The sequence below is a fragment of the Gouania willdenowi genome, chromosome 1, assembly GCF_900634775.1.
Source record: "Gouania willdenowi chromosome 1, fGouWil2.1, whole genome shotgun sequence".
NCBI classification, from domain to species: Eukaryota; Metazoa; Chordata; class Actinopteri; order Blenniiformes; family Gobiesocidae; genus Gouania; species Gouania willdenowi.
The window spans coordinates 3,290,237-3,307,286 of NC_041044.1; the positions used below are offsets into that span (position 1 = coordinate 3,290,237).

General features: G+C 41.5%; 1 protein-coding gene across 1 annotated transcript in view; it reads left to right on the forward strand.

Moving 5' to 3' along the window:
- Positions 1-17,050, forward strand: part of LOC114471825 (85/88 kDa calcium-independent phospholipase A2-like) — a 65,256-nt gene that overhangs the window by 26,804 nt on the left and 21,402 nt on the right. Inside the window, exons 9-11 of the mRNA XM_028460764.1 lie at positions 9,804-9,920; positions 10,250-10,337; positions 13,879-14,042. Of these exons, the coding sequence (XP_028316565.1) occupies positions 9,804-9,920; positions 10,250-10,337; positions 13,879-14,042 (369 nt within the window). The remainder of the gene's footprint in view (positions 1-9,803; positions 9,921-10,249; positions 10,338-13,878; positions 14,043-17,050) is intronic.

Genomic DNA, 17,050 nt, shown 5'->3' on the forward strand with positions numbered 1-17,050 from the left:
GAGGGATGTATAGCACTGTAGCAAAGCCATTAGAAAGTGATTCTTTTATCATACCTCCCATTTAATTCAAGAATCTTCACTGTTGAATCATCTTCGTCATACACGTACAGTGCTTTGTCCTGCTGACTGTCCATCTTCACCTGACTTCGTTCTAAGTCTTTCTGTAGAGCAGGAATGCTGAGGCAGGACTGATGTTCTTTACTTAAAACATGGCAAGTGATGGTAGAATGCTGATAATTGGTGCATTTGTTTGACTTGTGCATAGATGTGCCTGTTTTGCTATAATTCAGGCGAATATTTGGTTCCCGAATATATTCGGCCGAATTTTACAAAAAAAGCCATATTCGGCCTTTAGTGGAGTGAGTTAAAAAAAAAAAGGCTGAATAGTAGCGTGTGAATCAATCAAACATCGTGCCATCATTTTTAGTCAGAAAAGTGTGCGCATTGCTGCAGAACCAGAACAGCAAGAGCAGCAGCCGCAGCTCCTGCTTTCCGCACACAACACAGCCAGACTCTCTCCTTACCGCTCTCCGTTGTCCATCACCACGTAAAAGTTGGAAACCATTCAATACTACAACCAAGTCTGTTGTTAGTGCTGTGAGCCATCCCCATCGTTCCCTCCTCAGTTCACAAGCTATGTCAGGTTTCTCTTCATAGGCAAGTGTAGCATTATCACGGAGTGTTAACAGCTGATGTGTGTGAACAATAGCCGTGGCTCCAAGCAATGACTCCCAACATGATCGGCAGCAGAAGAAGTAGTGCAGTTTGGGGATCCAGTAGTGCAGTTTGCGTTTACATATATGGCAATAAAGTATAATATATATTTCATAATATACCACAGTGTTTGTTTTAGCTGTTAGATAGTTGGAGAGGGAGGAGCTTACATTCTAGGAGGTGTGTTAGGTGACGTCACCTGCCAACGTGGGCAAAATCCAACTTGCCCGTTTGGAGCTGACTTTTAACAAAATGTGGAATAACAAGGGAGGGAGGAAACAGAACTAAAAGTGATGTATATCACTGTAGCAGAACCATTAGAAAGTGATTTTTTTTCATCATAATGCCCCTTTAATGCACTTTAGTTTTTTTGTTTTATTTGAAGGGCTAAAATAAATAAAATACTTTGTTAGGCTACTGGAATATTAAAAAAAATGTCAGAATATTCAATAAACATTTACTTTCTTTAAAAACCTGTCAAAACGTATTTTAGGCTATTTATGCACTGTTTAAAAAAATAGTGAAAAACTTAACAACTGCTTTAGATATTCGGTATTCCGCCAAGCATTTATATTTTCTCCAGCCACTGTCAAGTCTATTTTTTACAATGCTTGCCCAACTTGAAAGGACATGGATGGAGCACAAGTGAGACATGAGGCCAACTCAGCTTTTAACCATTTATTCAGTTTTGTTTTAGGTTTGTAGCAGCAGCAGGTTGAAAACCTTGAGAAAAAAAGGGGTGAAAAGGAGAGAAAGGAAGAATGAGCTCTATTCAAATGTTTTCCAATGAATGAACAATCTGACCTTATATTTTAAATAATGTATCTTTTAAATAAATGAATTTTCTGCTACTTAATATTTAACCTAAGATATGTAACTAGTTTTAATTGTAAAATTAAATCATACTTTGATATCCCTATTTTAACCATTTTAATCAAAGTCTAAATTTTTAACAATGTATTTTACCCATAAACTTATTTATTCATTTTATTTTATATATAAACTTATCTAAAACTCTTAACCAATATTTATTGCTCTTAATATTTTAGAGATGTTTTCTTAACATAAATTACACTATGAAATCAGAATATATTTATATCAATTGAATCAACTGTAAACCTAATGTGCTTTGACTAAGACCCCTCTGGTAAACACATGGTAAGGCCAAACACTATGTATGTAGATTTAACTTAAAGTTGGGTCAAAATAACATACAAACAAGCACTCAGCCTGTGTTCTTTAACATGACACATAATCCAACTTAAATACTTGCTTTTAGTAGCTTAACTTTAAAAATAAACCATATAAATTCAATAAACTTGAAGCCACTCACCAACAACATCCCTGAGCTCCTCCACTGCATTGTCTGTGTGTCTCAACAAAGGTGTGACTGATTACCAACCAGGTTGGAGCATGAGGAGCTTAGAGCCAACACTCATGCTGGTGCTCCCCTAGTGTTTAGATGCAGAACTACCCCTACATCTGACCTAAAGTGGAGTGGACAGAACAGGTTGGAAAGGAGGAAAGGTTGAAATTGTTGTGCAAGGTGTTTTCTCCCGGAGTATTGGATGCCTTTGTTTGTCTCTTCATTTTTGGCAAACCAGCCACAAATTTTCATTTCGGTGCATCCCTAGGTGCAGCACATGAAATTGTCATCAGAAAAGTGAAGCCATTTATATGTGGTGAGCCACTGCTTGAGGAAATTTTGCTTATTTTGGGAGCAAGGTGTAGAGGATGGAGGCACTTTTTTTGCAGTGGGCTCATCAAGCTTACTAGTGGAGGCAGAAATAGTTATAAACGATGTTGAGGTACTCTCATGAGGTTGATCAGAGTCAGGGAGGGGTACAGAGGTAGAGGAAGCACAAAATACAGCTCGCAATAGTCTTCTGACCAGCAATAGGTTTCATCTTTTTCTTAAGTGGCATTTTTGCGTTCTAATTTTTCTGCTTACTCGAGAAAAAACGGGATCTCGTGGGAAGCGGGATGAATGCGCAGACGCCATCTGAGCATTCAAAGTACTTTTCATTTCCACACAGCAATCACCAGAATATGTTTTATTTATTTTATTACAGCATGTCGCCTAGACATTAAAGCATCGTCGACATGAGTAAACACAGCATAGAGCAGTGGAAACGTGATTTTTACTTACTACTAAGAAGTTTGTATCTTTAACTGTTGAAATGAAATTTGCGTTAACTGGCTAGCTGTTGTTGTAGCGGCTACTCTAGCATGTACTCAAGGGGATTCTGTCTGTGCTGAGTTAATGCGTAAAGGGGTCTGCTGACAGCTAGATTTATTTTGCTAGTTACTGTGATTTTAAACCAGTTGTTGTTCACAATGTGTCGTTTTTCATGGGAAAAATGAGGTGGGTCCCAGATTTACTGCGTCCTTTCAGATTTTTATGCGTCAGGGACGCAGGACGCATATAGGATTTTGAGGATATATTGTCAGGTGGTCAATATCTAAACCATAAGGTCCAGGGCATGATTAAGATGAGTTGGTTTGTTTACATTTTGTGTAAAGCCGACTGAATCTAATAGTGAGGTAAATAATTTATTTAGGCTGTTGTCTTCATCATCGACATGAATGTTAAAGTCATCTACTATGGTAGCTTTATCAGTGCTCAGCACCAGATCAGTGAGAAAGTCAGAGAATTCAGAGAGAAACTCTGAATATGGACCAAGAGGACAGTAAATTATAACCAGTAAAGTGGATTTTTCTATCTTGTTTTTGGGATTACAAATTTCAAGTGAGAGGCTTTCGAATGAATTTTGGTTAAGTTTTGTTTTTGGGGTAACTGATAAGCTTGAGTGAAAAACTGCTGCCACTCCTCTCCGACGACTCTCACGGGGAATATGGTGATAACCATAATTGGGAGGGTTGCTTCATTAAGAGCAATACAATCTTCATTTTTGTACCAAGTCTCTATGAGGCATAATACACCTAATTAATGGTCCGTTATAAGATCACTCACTAAGAGGGATTTAGACGAAAGCGATCTGATATTCAATAGTCCACATTTAATGTTGACTATTATATGTGTATGTGGTTACCTTTTTTTTAAGAATTTAAGAACAACAGAATCAGAATCTGTTGTCGAAGTAAAAGTTAAACTTTTTTGAAAAAATTAATTTGACAGATTAACATACCACTTGTTTTTGATATTGGTTCTTCAATTACAGTTAGTTACCTGTTCTTGCAAGTTTAAAAATGTATTAGTGGAACTCAGTTAGCTGAGAAGTGAAAGAAAACAAGTTTGCATGGAAAAGATAATAATAAATTAGTGACCGAGTATCAGCTTGTTTGCATGCTTGAGTAATGCATGTGAAATCTGTTCTCTTTCATAACATTAGTTCAGATGTCTCACTGTGGGATATATGCCTCCGCGTCATATCTCAGAAGCCCAATCTCATTATGCCAATCCTGATTGGCTGGTGAAATGTATTCATCTGCCGCAGGTAGTCCCTCCTACTATAAGTAGAGGGGGAGGAGAACACAGTGCCATTCAAAAACCTCTTCTCACTAAGAGCTATCTCGCATCGCAGCTGCTTAACCGTCCACAGGTGGACCCTTTTCTGGACGCTGCTGTTGAAGCTTTTTCTCTGCTCTCGACCACACCAGGTCGACCAGTGTTTTTCTTGCTCTCCACGCTCGGTTTAACACTGTTTCAACGCCCTGCCGTCAAGGTCCGACCGCTGAAACACCAGTTTTCGGCTCGACGCCACACCACGGCTGTCGAGCACCGGACGCAACACACCAGTTAGTAACTTGATTACTTCTTCCTCGTTGCACACTAACACAGAGAAGGAGATGGTGGACAAGGCCCTGCACACCACGGGGTCTGGAGGCTTGAAGGCTCGCCTTCAAGCCTTCAAGCCTGGTGTGCTCTTGCTCGAGACGCACACCAGGTCTGCTCAGGGAGCCTCGGGCTGGAACACTCCCAGCAGGCCCTGAACGCCCCTGGTTCCTGCCGCCACTGCGCCGTCTTCACAGTGAAGAGCCTCCGTATTCGGCTGGTACACCAAGTCAGCTTGTCGGAGAAGGGACCCTATCTTCCCCCTCACGGCACCAAGGCCGTCGCGGCTGAGATGGAGCCTGAGGTGGTTCATGGGGTTCCCAGTCCAAGCTTGCCTTTGTTCCTCCACCCGGGGAGGACATTCTGGACTTGGACTGTGGGGACGACAATGACGTCACCTCTGAACTTCTCATTTCAGAGGACAAAGTGGAGGACGACATTTTCGTCACCCCTGATCAGGCTGCAAAGCCCGTCGCCTCCATGGAGTGAGCTGAGGGAAGCATACCAGCTTCTCCTCGGCTTGGACATGCTGGATGTGTGCAGACGTGCCGCTGCCCGATTGGCCATCCCTTGGCCTGTCATCATGACCAAGACGACCCTGTCTTCCCGTAGCTGCTCCGGTGAAATCACTGGTAGCAGCACACCTGCTTCCACAAACGTCTGCCCACCAAGTCTGACAACTTACAGTCATCCCTGACGGAGAGCTTCTACAAGGCTGCAGCGCTCTCGGCCAGAGCACTCAATGTGTTGTTGCTGCTCATGGCATACCAGATGGAGCTCTGCAACAACCTTGCGTTGCGGACCCAGCCAGGAGGGAGGAGATGTCGGTAGTCACGGACCTGTGCCTCTGTGTCCAGTGTTGTGCGGTCCAGCCCTCTGGGAGAGCGATGGGGACCATAATCCTCCACAGGCTTGACCTGACAAACCTTTCAGAGAACAAGAGCGGTGACATCCTGCACATGCCCGTCATTCAAGAGGGGATCTTCTGCTCCGCGCTGGTCTCTATGCAGAGGCGCTGCACGGCCAAGAAGGATGACTAGGCTCTCTGCCTCTGCCTACCCAGGAAGTCCACAATCTGTCTCCACCTGCTCGCCGCAAGGCGTTCCAAGGTCCTCAGCATGTGCTGTTTAAAGGGGACATATGAAAAATCCACTTTCGCAGTTACACAAATGAGGTAACTTGAGTGTCCACACTTCACACAAAATATGAAATAAATCCATCCGGTCGTTTATTTGTGGCCTGTGTAAGTCTTACAACACAGAGAAAAATGCTCCGTTTCAAATTTTACACATTTGTGACGTCACAAATGCTGGTAACTCCACCCATGGACTCGACCCTTAACCTGATGAAAACTTTTGCGAAAGTCCGCCATTGTTTGTCTCGCTAGCAAAAGAGTGATGGCTACCTATAAAACTAAATACACAATTTGCCTGCTGTCAGTGCCGCTCCTCCACGGTGAACATACACTGTAGCATAAACACTATTTGTTCATGCAGAGGTGTACTCCGCTCTTGTGGTTTGGCGCATTGGCGAACCTGTTATAAGTTTGTGATTTTTTTTTTTTAAAAGAAAGGCTACTGGAATATCTAAAAAATGTCAGAGTATTCAATAAACATTTACTTTCTTTAAAAAACATATCTAAAAATGTATTCTAGGCTATTTATGCATTATTAAAAAAAATAGGGAAAAACTTAACAACCGTATTCGATATTTGGTATTCGGCCAATCATTGATATTTTTTTTTGGCTTCGGCCACAAGTTTTCATTTCAGTGCATCCCTAATGCCTATGGGCACCGTCATGGGTAGAGGCAGTGCACGAGGGGCAGTTTGTAAGAGATCACTGTGATGTGAGCCTCCAGCGCTCCCACATTAATTACTCTCAGAGACATTTCCTTCCGTTCCTCACGGGCCACCATGTCCTGGTGAGGACAAACATTATGACCGCAGTAGCGTACATCAACCATCGGGGCGAATTGTGCTCCTTTCAGTTGCACCTGCTGGCATGCAGGCTGATCCTGTGGAGTTGTAGTCGCCTTCTTTCGCTGAGAGCAACACACATCCCATGAGCCCTGAATGCAGGCACAGACCTGCTGTCCAGGGGGCGCCAATTTACGGGGAGTGGATGCTACATCCGGAGGTTGTGGAACAGATCTGGGCCCTTTATGAGGCAGCCGGCCATACTCTGATCCTGGTAGCTCTGCATTGGCCTGCCATGCCCTGTGGAGGTTTACCGGCTGCTGTGCGCTCATCCCTGTCAACTCCCACTGCGAAGAGACCTGCTGTTACAGGTGGAGGCTCAGTCTTCCATCCTCACCCAGAGGGCTTAGCGCTATGGGCTTGGGCCCTGAGTGGCGCAATCTGTCAGCCGCGGGACTCTCACAGCGTGTGATTTCCATCATACAGAGCACTCAGGCTGTCTCCACTAGGTCTCTGTATGACTGTAAGTGGAGGGTGTTTGAAGGTTGGTGTCACCAGATGGGACACACCCCCTTTCAGTGTGGTAATAGGAGCCATTAGCTCTCCCATCCTTGAGGTGCCATCCGAGTCCTGAGTTATACTGGTGTCTACAGTTATATTGCATAGACACAGAGGAGTATGTGTCGTAGAAGAATAATGTTATGAGCTGCTCCTGTTCACATTAAATGGTGGAGTTTGCCAACGAAGAATCATCTCAGATGTTTTTATTGAAAACATGACACTGTGGGAGTGATTTTATCATTTCTGCAGGAGCTGATTGACAAACAGAAGGCCAAGGCCCTGTGGGCTTTGGGGATAAAACTGCGTGTCAGTATCCGCTGATCATTCTTTTATAAAAGGAGCACGCAGGCTCCTCCCTGTGTCGAGGCCACTGGTGCCTTCATGGTATTTGGCTGTGGTTCTGGAGGGACTTAAACAGCCTCCTTTTGAGCCAATGGGATGTGCAAACTTGAAGTTTGTGTCCCTGAAGGCAGTGTTGTTACTGGCTTTGGCGTCAGCTCTTCGTCCCGTTACTAAGCAACGTCTGTCACACTGGGTGGTCAAAGCATTGCTTTGGCTTATACGAGTCAGGGTCTGCAGCCGCCTGTTGGCTTGCGTGCATATTCGACTCGGGTATTAGCCACATCCTGGGCCTTGTTCAGGGGAGTGTCTGTTGAGGATATTTGTGCTGCGGCGAGTTGGTCCTCGTCCCTCACTTTGGTCCTGTTTTACCTGCTGGATCTTTCCGCTCTGTGCATGGCATGGGCGGTTCTCCTGTCTTGATCGAAACAGTGCTTGCCCTGCGGGCTGGTGTAACGCATGATGAGCTTGTCTGCAATGTGGGAGCTACCATGTCCCATAGTGAGACATCAAAACAAATGTTATGAAAGAGAACTATAGATTATTTGCATAATCCTGGTTTTCTGAGTAATTTGAATGAGATGTCTCACCAGACAACCTTTTTTGCTGGGTGAGTGAGAAGAGGTTTGCTTGTTTGAATGACGTAGTATCATCAGCCCACTCCACTTATAGTAGGAGGGACTACCTGCGGCAAATTAATACTTTTCACCAGCCAATCAGGATTGGCATAATGAGATTGGTATTTTTTGCATGACAGTTTCGACAATGTCTCTCGCCTTCCTTGGAAGCATCTCACTGACAGCGTGTGACGTGTCAGCCAGCAGATCTTAACTGCCGGCACGTGCGGCACACCCAGCAAACGTTGGATAAAGGAGGCCAAAGAAATCAGGAAGCATGCGAAGAAGGCCATGAACAGAGACTAGGGGGGCTATATGCTCTCACACGCCTGGTACACCCAGAAAAATTAGTTGGCGGGGGTCGAGGCCCGCACGGCAGGGCGGTCGGATCCGTTAGGCCCGCCAGGACATGCCGGTTGGTGTGGGCGTGACAGACCCGGTGGATCTGACAGCTCTGCTGGGTGTGCCGCACGTGTCGACTGTTAAAGGGCTTATGTTAAGCTAAATATACTTTTCTGTGCTTTAAACATCATCAAAGTGCTATTTGGGCTTCATACACATGCACTGAGCTGGAGAAGCCGCGCCTTCCAGGAAGCTCTCTGCCGTGATTGACATGTTAACAGACACGCCCACAAAAGGTGAGCATGTCAGCGTCCTTCACGCAGTGCTATGTATGTATTTTCTACAGTCTATGTATGTACTGGTGAACGCCCCGCCCCCACGCTCTGTATTGTGTTTATAAAGCAGAATGAACTCGGCTACGGAGTGGGTGGAAGGAGGGCGGGCTGTTCTGTTGCCCTACATCACCATGCGGGGAGGGGAAGTCAGTATCCCATCTATAGACACGCCCACTGATGAAATTTCGTAGGCCGCAAATCAGCCTGTTTGTAGAGTTGCTCAGAAAGTGACTTTTCAGAGGCTAAATCTCTGGAAAAAAGGTGAGTTTGGGAAAACAAACTTCAAATACTATGTTCTAAGATCTGCTGGCTGACACGTCACAGACTGTCAGTGAGACACTTCTGAGGAAGGCGAGAGACATTTCCAAAACTGTCAAGCAAAAAAGGTAAAGAGCAAAAATTTAATGTCTGAAAAAAAGAACCAAAAAATGTCTATAGTAATAAGAAGACATGGTGAAAGTTTTTGAGCGATCTAAAAATCAGGCTGAATATTTCACTCCAGTAGAAAATGATGGAATGTTCAGGCAGTGGGGTCGTGTGACATCATCAATCACGTGATTTCGAGATGGAGGAACACAGGCTCTAAAACTATAAAGTAGTCCCATTTTTAGAAGTTAATAAATGAACGTGGTGCATAATAATGTGTTTAGTTATACATACAGTAGATCTACTAAGTACATTTCAAAGATTTTAAGCCACATTTGTACAAAAAAAAAGTAGAGGATCCCTTAAAAAAAAATGTTCTCGCGCCGACTGTGCATTCTTTTTTGTGCCTCCATATCTCACAGTAGCTATTGTGATCAACATTTCCAAAGTGCAAGTCACATTACTTTTTTTCAACAAACCGTTTGTTGATGGTGGAGATTAGAAAGAAACTTTTGAGCAGTAATCTCTACCTTGGACATTCGTTTCTGAGTAAATCCCTTTCAGAGGATTTATGAGAACAACTTGGATGAAATGCAGATACAGTTTTAAAATTATGATTAAGCAGCTTTAAGGCCATTTGATATTGTCATTTTGTTCTCCCTCAGCAAAACAAGTCATAATGCACATGAAAACAAAGTAAATAAGTTTCTATTTACTGGTGAAAAAGCATGAACAGTTTGTTTTGTTACTCACTCATCCTGTGCCCGTGCTGTTCACGTTGTCTGTGCACGACTAACCTGGTGTTTGCATTGAAGGCCCTAACAGAGAGATTCTCCTGGACATGCTCTTTAGTGTAGGAGTGCAACGCTTCCTCCCAGCCTCCCCTGGAAGCCCTCCTCCAATGTCCTCCACGACCAAACCTCAAGGCATAGGTAACATGATTGTTTCCCACCATGGGTCATGTTCATTCATGTCCTGAGGTTTTAACTTGATTTTTCCATCATCATAACCATTTTACACAGTGTTTACAGGGTCACAATCCAAATGAACATGAACGTTATGAGTTTCATCAGCTCATAAATGGTTTCCTGTAGTTTTTGATAAAGTGCTGTGAGATCAATGTTGATTAGAGGTAACATTATTAAGCTGTATCTGTTCATCTCATACTGAGAAACATTCAAACCTGAGTAAAGAGCTTTGGTTTTACTGCAGATGTCGTTTGGCTTTTAGAAACGTGTCGATCATGGCTCCTGATTTTCAGGTTTTGAGGCTCTCACGCATGTGGAGGCTCCTGGTGCTAGTGCTGGTACCACGGGACCTGGACGTTTTCAAGTGGACGGCCAGACAAAGTAAGTGTGGGTTTGTTTTATTTCTGTTTCTGTTTACAAATGAGTTCTGCTGCAAAGCTCAGAAGAATAACTCTGAAAGCAGGGATGCACGGTATTGGATTTTTGGCCGATAACATGATACGCTATTATTTTACAACTTGTTTGTTCGATAACTGATATTGATATTTTCCATCACACCTAATTACAAAGATCATCTAGTTTCTGTGGTGGAATCAACAAACAGACCTTTTCTGCAGACTCTTCATCACATTAGTGAACGCAGACATAAGACGAAGCTGAAAATGATGGAACATCTCTGATCATTCAATAAAAATACTTACGTCATTAAATAAAACATGTCATATTTATTAATAACTATTGTTTTTAAACCAAACAACAAAAATACTTAAAACAGTTCCTAACTACTGACATTTTTAAAGTGTTTACAGGGTCACAATCCAAATGAACATGAACGTTATGAGTTTCATCAGCTCATAAATGGTTTCCTGTAGTATTTGAGTGGAAAAAAATGACATTTTACAACATCCAAACATTCTGTCAGAACTATTTTTGTTGCTCAAGGAACAAGTGACCATGAGAAGACAGAAACCTTAATTTTCTGAGAAAATAGTGGTTTTTGCCTTTTAAAAATAGGACTACTTTACAGTTTTACAGCCTGTGTTCCTCCATCTTTAAATCATGTGATTGATGATGTCACACGGCCCCACTGCTTGTAAACTCCAATTCAGCTATTGGATTGAAGGTCTGGACCTGCTTAGCTTCCGAGATCTAACGGGATCGGGCAATGACAGGCTGGTAAGGCCAATAGCGTCATAGTGACGTCGCTTTTTGATCCTTTGATGTAGACTTATCCTATCATTGTGAAGCAGAATTCACCAAGTGTTGGATTGTTCACCCACGAACATGGAACGTGAGCTGGGATTAGACCGTCGTGAGGCAGGTTAGTTTTACCCGACTGATGATCTGTTGTTGCAATATTAATCCTATCCTATACTATTGCAACAACACATCATCAGTAGGTCTAAACCCATCTCACGTTTTATTCAGCTATTGGAGTGAAGCATTCAGTCTGATTTTTAGATCATTTAGCAACTTTTTTAGAACATGTGGCAGGTTTTTAAATCATTTAGCAGGTATTTAGTCAAAATGACAACTTGTGCCGCTTTTGGTTGCTCTAAAAAAGATGTCGATGTAACCCTCTTTTGTTTACCGAAAGAGGATATAAACAATTCAAAAAAATCTGTGATCGCACGGGACGAGAAAAACAAACGAGAAAAGCACCCCTAAGGGACCTTTACACTTCCTTAAACAATGCACTGATACATTCTGGTGGCTGAAGTTAGAGAGTAAATCACAGACCGTTGAAGACACACAAACCCTGAGGATGGTGGGAGTTCTTCAACAGCTGGCTAAATGACCTAAAAAGCTGCTAATTGAACTAAAAACCTGCCAACTTTGGTTGTTTAGTCGACTAATTGACCGATGCCATCGTGGTCGACCAAGATTTTTGTTGGCCGACCAGCAACGGTATCAGGTTCAATACCAAAAAATGCAATGCAATACACTTCTATGTCCAGCAACAGCTGTGTGAGTGAGTGCTGGCTGCAAAAAAAAAAGTGTTGCGCTGTCACTGACTGCTCTGATCGGAGCAGAGAGGGAACAAATTAGGACAGGCTTGAAGCACAAGCATCCATGTTGAATCAATCCTTTTTCTGCACAAGAACATGGATTATCCTTATATTTGATACGTAGATTATGTAAATTCATCCACTGCTGTCTCTGGCGCCACAGCACCCACTGCGCACCTGTCTTTGACGTGTGTTTGTTTCCCCCGTGCGCTGATCTGATGTTGACATCAACAATTATTATAAATAAAAGCAGGTTTACCACTAAAACAAAGTCATTTGTATGAGGAAAAAATAGGTTTTAATTGTCGGTTCCAGGTCGGGCACGTATATAAATACCTAATGTCTGTCGGACCTCGAGGTTTCAGTTTTGCTTTGTCCGGTTCTGGTCAAAACTTGAATAAGGTTCATATCATAAATGGTCCGTGTTTAAAAGCAAATCAGCACCACAAAAAGCCAAAACAAAATATTTATCGTCCTCCTCTGCAGCTGCTCATTCATTTTCCTTATTTTTCGGTCGACTAATATCTACGTGTGCCAAAGGCTTGGTCGACCAACCATTTTCTTGGTTGACTACAGCCCTAAAAAGCTGCTAAATGACCTTAAAAGCTGCTAAATGACCTATATAGCTACTAACGGATCTAAAAAGCTGCTAAATGATCTAAAAAGATACTGAATGATTTAAAAATGCTGCTAAATGATATAAAAAGCTTCTAAATAACCTAAAAAGCTGCTAAATGATCCAAAAAGATACTGAATGATTTAAAAATGCTGCTAGATGATATAAAAAGCTTCTAAATAACCTAAAAAGCTTCTAAATAACCTAAAATGCTGCTAAATATTCTAAAAAGCTGCTAAATTGTCTAAAAAGCTACTAAATGATATAAAATTCAGGCTGAATGTTTCACTCCAATAGAAAACAATGGGATGTTTACAGGCAGTGGGGCCGTGTGACATCATCAATCACATGATTTCAATATGGTGGAACACAGGCTCTAAAACTGTTAAGTTGTCCCATTTTTTTAAAAGGCAACTAAATAAATATTATGCAAAATAATGTGTTTTGTTAGGCATAGATCTACTAATAAGGACATTTCAAAGATTTTAGACCAAACTTGTAAAAACAGTGGAGAATCCTTTTAACAGCTGACCCCTGTCACAAATGACGCTGTTGCTGTTTTACGAATGAACCAAGGCAAAGTTCTGAATGTTGGCACAGTGGGAAGCATCCGTCTTTGTGAACAGGTTCTGCCATAGTGATGTACTGATAAAAGCCACAGACCAGTTCTGAGTAATGTCTTCAGACTTGTCCAACTTGTTTCAACGATAGAAACCCACACGATTCCCTGGAAAAGCATTTTCTACAGCGACAAATCAGAATAGCTGCTTGAGTATCTATGTGTTGCACTTCAACAAGTAGCTGATCGACCAAAACAACAACAGAAGTGTGTGAATAGTTGATGAATGAATGCTGGTATGTTATTCAGCTGTGGAAGTTCCTACGACCGGAACAAGGCTGAGCAGGGATTCCCCCTATAACAAGCTGATTTTAAACACTTCCTGTTTTAAAACTTCTTATATTGTTATTTAAAGCATGAGTGAATTCTTCATAACTTCAACCAGAAGTTTTAGCAGAAAAATAAAGAAAACCATTATATTCTCAGTCAGTTTCTGTCGTGTCGACTTGGTCCTGGGTTTGACATGGCTTTTTTTGTTGATGACATTTGGTATTCTTATATGCTACCTGTCAGATCACCAGCTGAAAGTGTCTGTAATTTGACACCAGCCTTATTGGCTTTTTTCTATATGACAATGGCTACCGAGTATACTGTATTACAGCCTGTATTAGCTCATGGTAGAGACAACTAGTGTCAGTCTGCTTCTAGCTGTTTTTTTTGTCTCTTCCTGTCCTAAAGGATGGACAGACTTCTGTGTCTCGACGGGGGAGGTATCAAAGGCCTCGTGCTGATCCAGATGTTAATTGCCCTGGAGAAAGAAGCAGGTCGGCCCACTCGAGAACTCTTCGACTGGGTAGCCGGCACCAGCACCGGGGGCATCCTGGCTCTTGCTATCATCCACGGTTAGTTTATTTATTGTTAGTTCTACACCTTTTCCTCTTCTTTTATTTAAAGGGTTTTTACAAATGTGGCCTAAAACCTAGAGATCTGTGTCAAAATGGGACTACTTTACCGTTTCAGGGTCTGTGTTCCACCATTTTAAAATGACTCTGCGGTTTGGTAGTAGACAATGAAGCGGAGAAGAAGAGCTCTTCTAAGGGACCTTTACTCTCCCTTAAACTTGGAGTGTGACAATATCTTGATACAATGATATATTGCAATGTTTCGTCTAGCGATACGTTATCTATTCACTGGCATCAAACATCAATGTTTATTTATTTATTTTTTATCCTTCCTATAACACATATTAAGTATAGGGCCCTATAAAATCCACGATAATGGAATCACGGACTAAATCAAATGGACAGAATCGGCATGAAATGCGTCAGTGTGAGAAGAAAGGAACATTTTTTATGGGGAATACGTGTTTCTGGGGAACGCTTATTAGGCGCACCGCCCTCCTCCTCCCGTCTTGGCTGCATTAAACAGCTCCTAAATCTCCTGAAACCCAATTTAAACTGCCAAAAAACTACACAATACATCACTGACTCCTGTTAACACTTAGACCAGCTGTTGAGAATACACGCTCAGAAGGAACTGACGTGCCTGGTATGGCCTAGTGGTGAGTATTTTCAAGGATGTTGCAATACTATACGTATCACGATACGATATATCACGATATATGTTGATATTCTACCCAGTTAATATCAAAATTAATCGTTGAGATGAAAAATCATGTTGCTGTATATGTTCATCAGAAGATATTGAGCATTCAGACAAAGTGAGTCAAAACTATTTGCTTCAAAACATCCTATTTATTATTTATTAATAGTGTTTTTGCAAATTTTCACTGAAAAAAGGAAAATACCGTGTTACACATTGCCATCATAAAATAAAGTGGAACAAGTTTCTTTTCACTGAAACTACTGTGTAGAAGTCTCAAAGTTATCATGGCAACATAATGACGGCATTGTAACAGCTGTAAGTGAGAACATTAAGGATTAATCACCCTGAGTTACTGATAATGCACAAAATAAGCACTGATCTGAACAGATTATATGAAAATAAAATTCCTGTACATACATAAATATTGCAGGTATTACACACTGCCATCATAAAATCAAGTTCATCAAATAACCATTGCAACACATAGAAAGAATTGTAACCACCACTGAAACATTGCACAAATACACAAAAATATTGATTCAATATCAAAAAAGAAATTAAATTAAATTTAAAAAAAATAGTTTTTTTAAATAGAAAAAATTTTATTTAAAATCAGCACCCAAAAAATTGCGATATATCTTAAAATTGATTTTTTTTTTCACACCCCTAGTATGGTCAAGTACTTTCTTGCCAAGTTTGCCATTCTTGGAGACCTTCCTTCATTGACTTTCCACCATGCTGCAGGGATAGAATCAAGGGGTGGTGGCGGATACTTCAGAAATCTGTCTACTTCTGTTACTACGTCATCAGTGCTTCTGGTGGTATAGTTTTCACCCATGAGTAAAGCATAAGCACTGTGTCTCTGAAGCACAGCTCCCTGGACTGGCACTGCACCGACCACCTCTTGCTGGTATCCAGCGGCATATGCTGATGTGGAGCTCCCACATCTGGCTTCTGCTTCTGCCAGCACTTCAAGCATTTTGGCATGAGCTGCGATCCTCCTTGGTGGGGTGCTTATGCCTAGGATCCAGCATGGTGGCTAGCATTGGTGGTGTTGACCTCATGTCATCAGAAGCAATCTGTGAAGAAAAAGATAATAAATTGGATTTAAATGTGATATTGTTTTTAATCATAATTTGTTTGTAATAGGTTCAGTATTTTATCATTTAATGAATAAACCACTATTCATCATTAATAGATTGCTTGATATTAATTATTTATATTAATTAGATAAGATAGTAGAAGCAGGTAAAAACTACAGTTGTCAAACAATGTACTTTGTGTGCAATGCAAGCAGTTAAAATATTTACAATAATTAAATTAATGGATGTAGCTTACTGTCATGGACCAAACAGCAAAAGCAGGAACACAAGTGTAGCTTTCAAAAAAGATGATTGAATTTATTAACACAATATTTAAGTTTAACAAAAATTCACCTATCAAGTAAATTCAAACAAAACTAATGAACTGAGGTGAACACAGGAACTTTACCTTTCCCCACTGATCTCCCAATGACAAATATGGTGCTGTTTTTAAACACAGGTGACTGGCCAACAAAGATAATTAGGGGGTGGGAATTTTCAAACATACAGTGGTGAAAACCTATAATTAAACTAATAGAAGCAATGTATCAAACTAAACTATAAACATAATAAACCAATCCAATATAACTCTAAACTAACATTTCTAATTCACTATTAAATCACTAAAGAAATTAAACAGACAGCTTCCTCCCCCCCCAGTGGCTTCCCCAAGATGGTAGCTTCTGCTTTAACTCCGCCCTCCTTTAGCAGCCATCTTGGATGATGCCACTCTTATTGTTCAGGGGAGAGCTGCAAACAATACAAAACAAAACATGTTGAGTTTCAACTGAAAGAAATATTGATGTGAAGTAACTGAGAAAATAACTTAACTTAAGTGGAGCTACATAGTGTGGCCTCCACACACTCCCCCTCCTCTGAACTCTCGCTGTGGAAGCGAGAGAGATAGTCTGCTGTAGCATTCCTCTTGCCTGGTACGTGATGGACTTCATAGTGGTAGGGCTGCATGGCCAAGTACCAGCAGGTAATCCGACTGTTGGCATCCTTCATTCTATGTAGCCATGTCAGGGCCTTGTGATCGGTTTCAAGAAGAAACTTCCTCCCAAGAAGGTAGTATTTTAGTGAATCCAAGGCCCATTTCACTGCAAGGCATTCTTTTTCAATGGTGGAGTACTTCCTTTCTCTTGGATACAGCTTCCTGCTTATGAAAGCCACTGGATCACGATCATTTACAGATCCTTGAAGCAGTACTGCTCCTAGCCCAC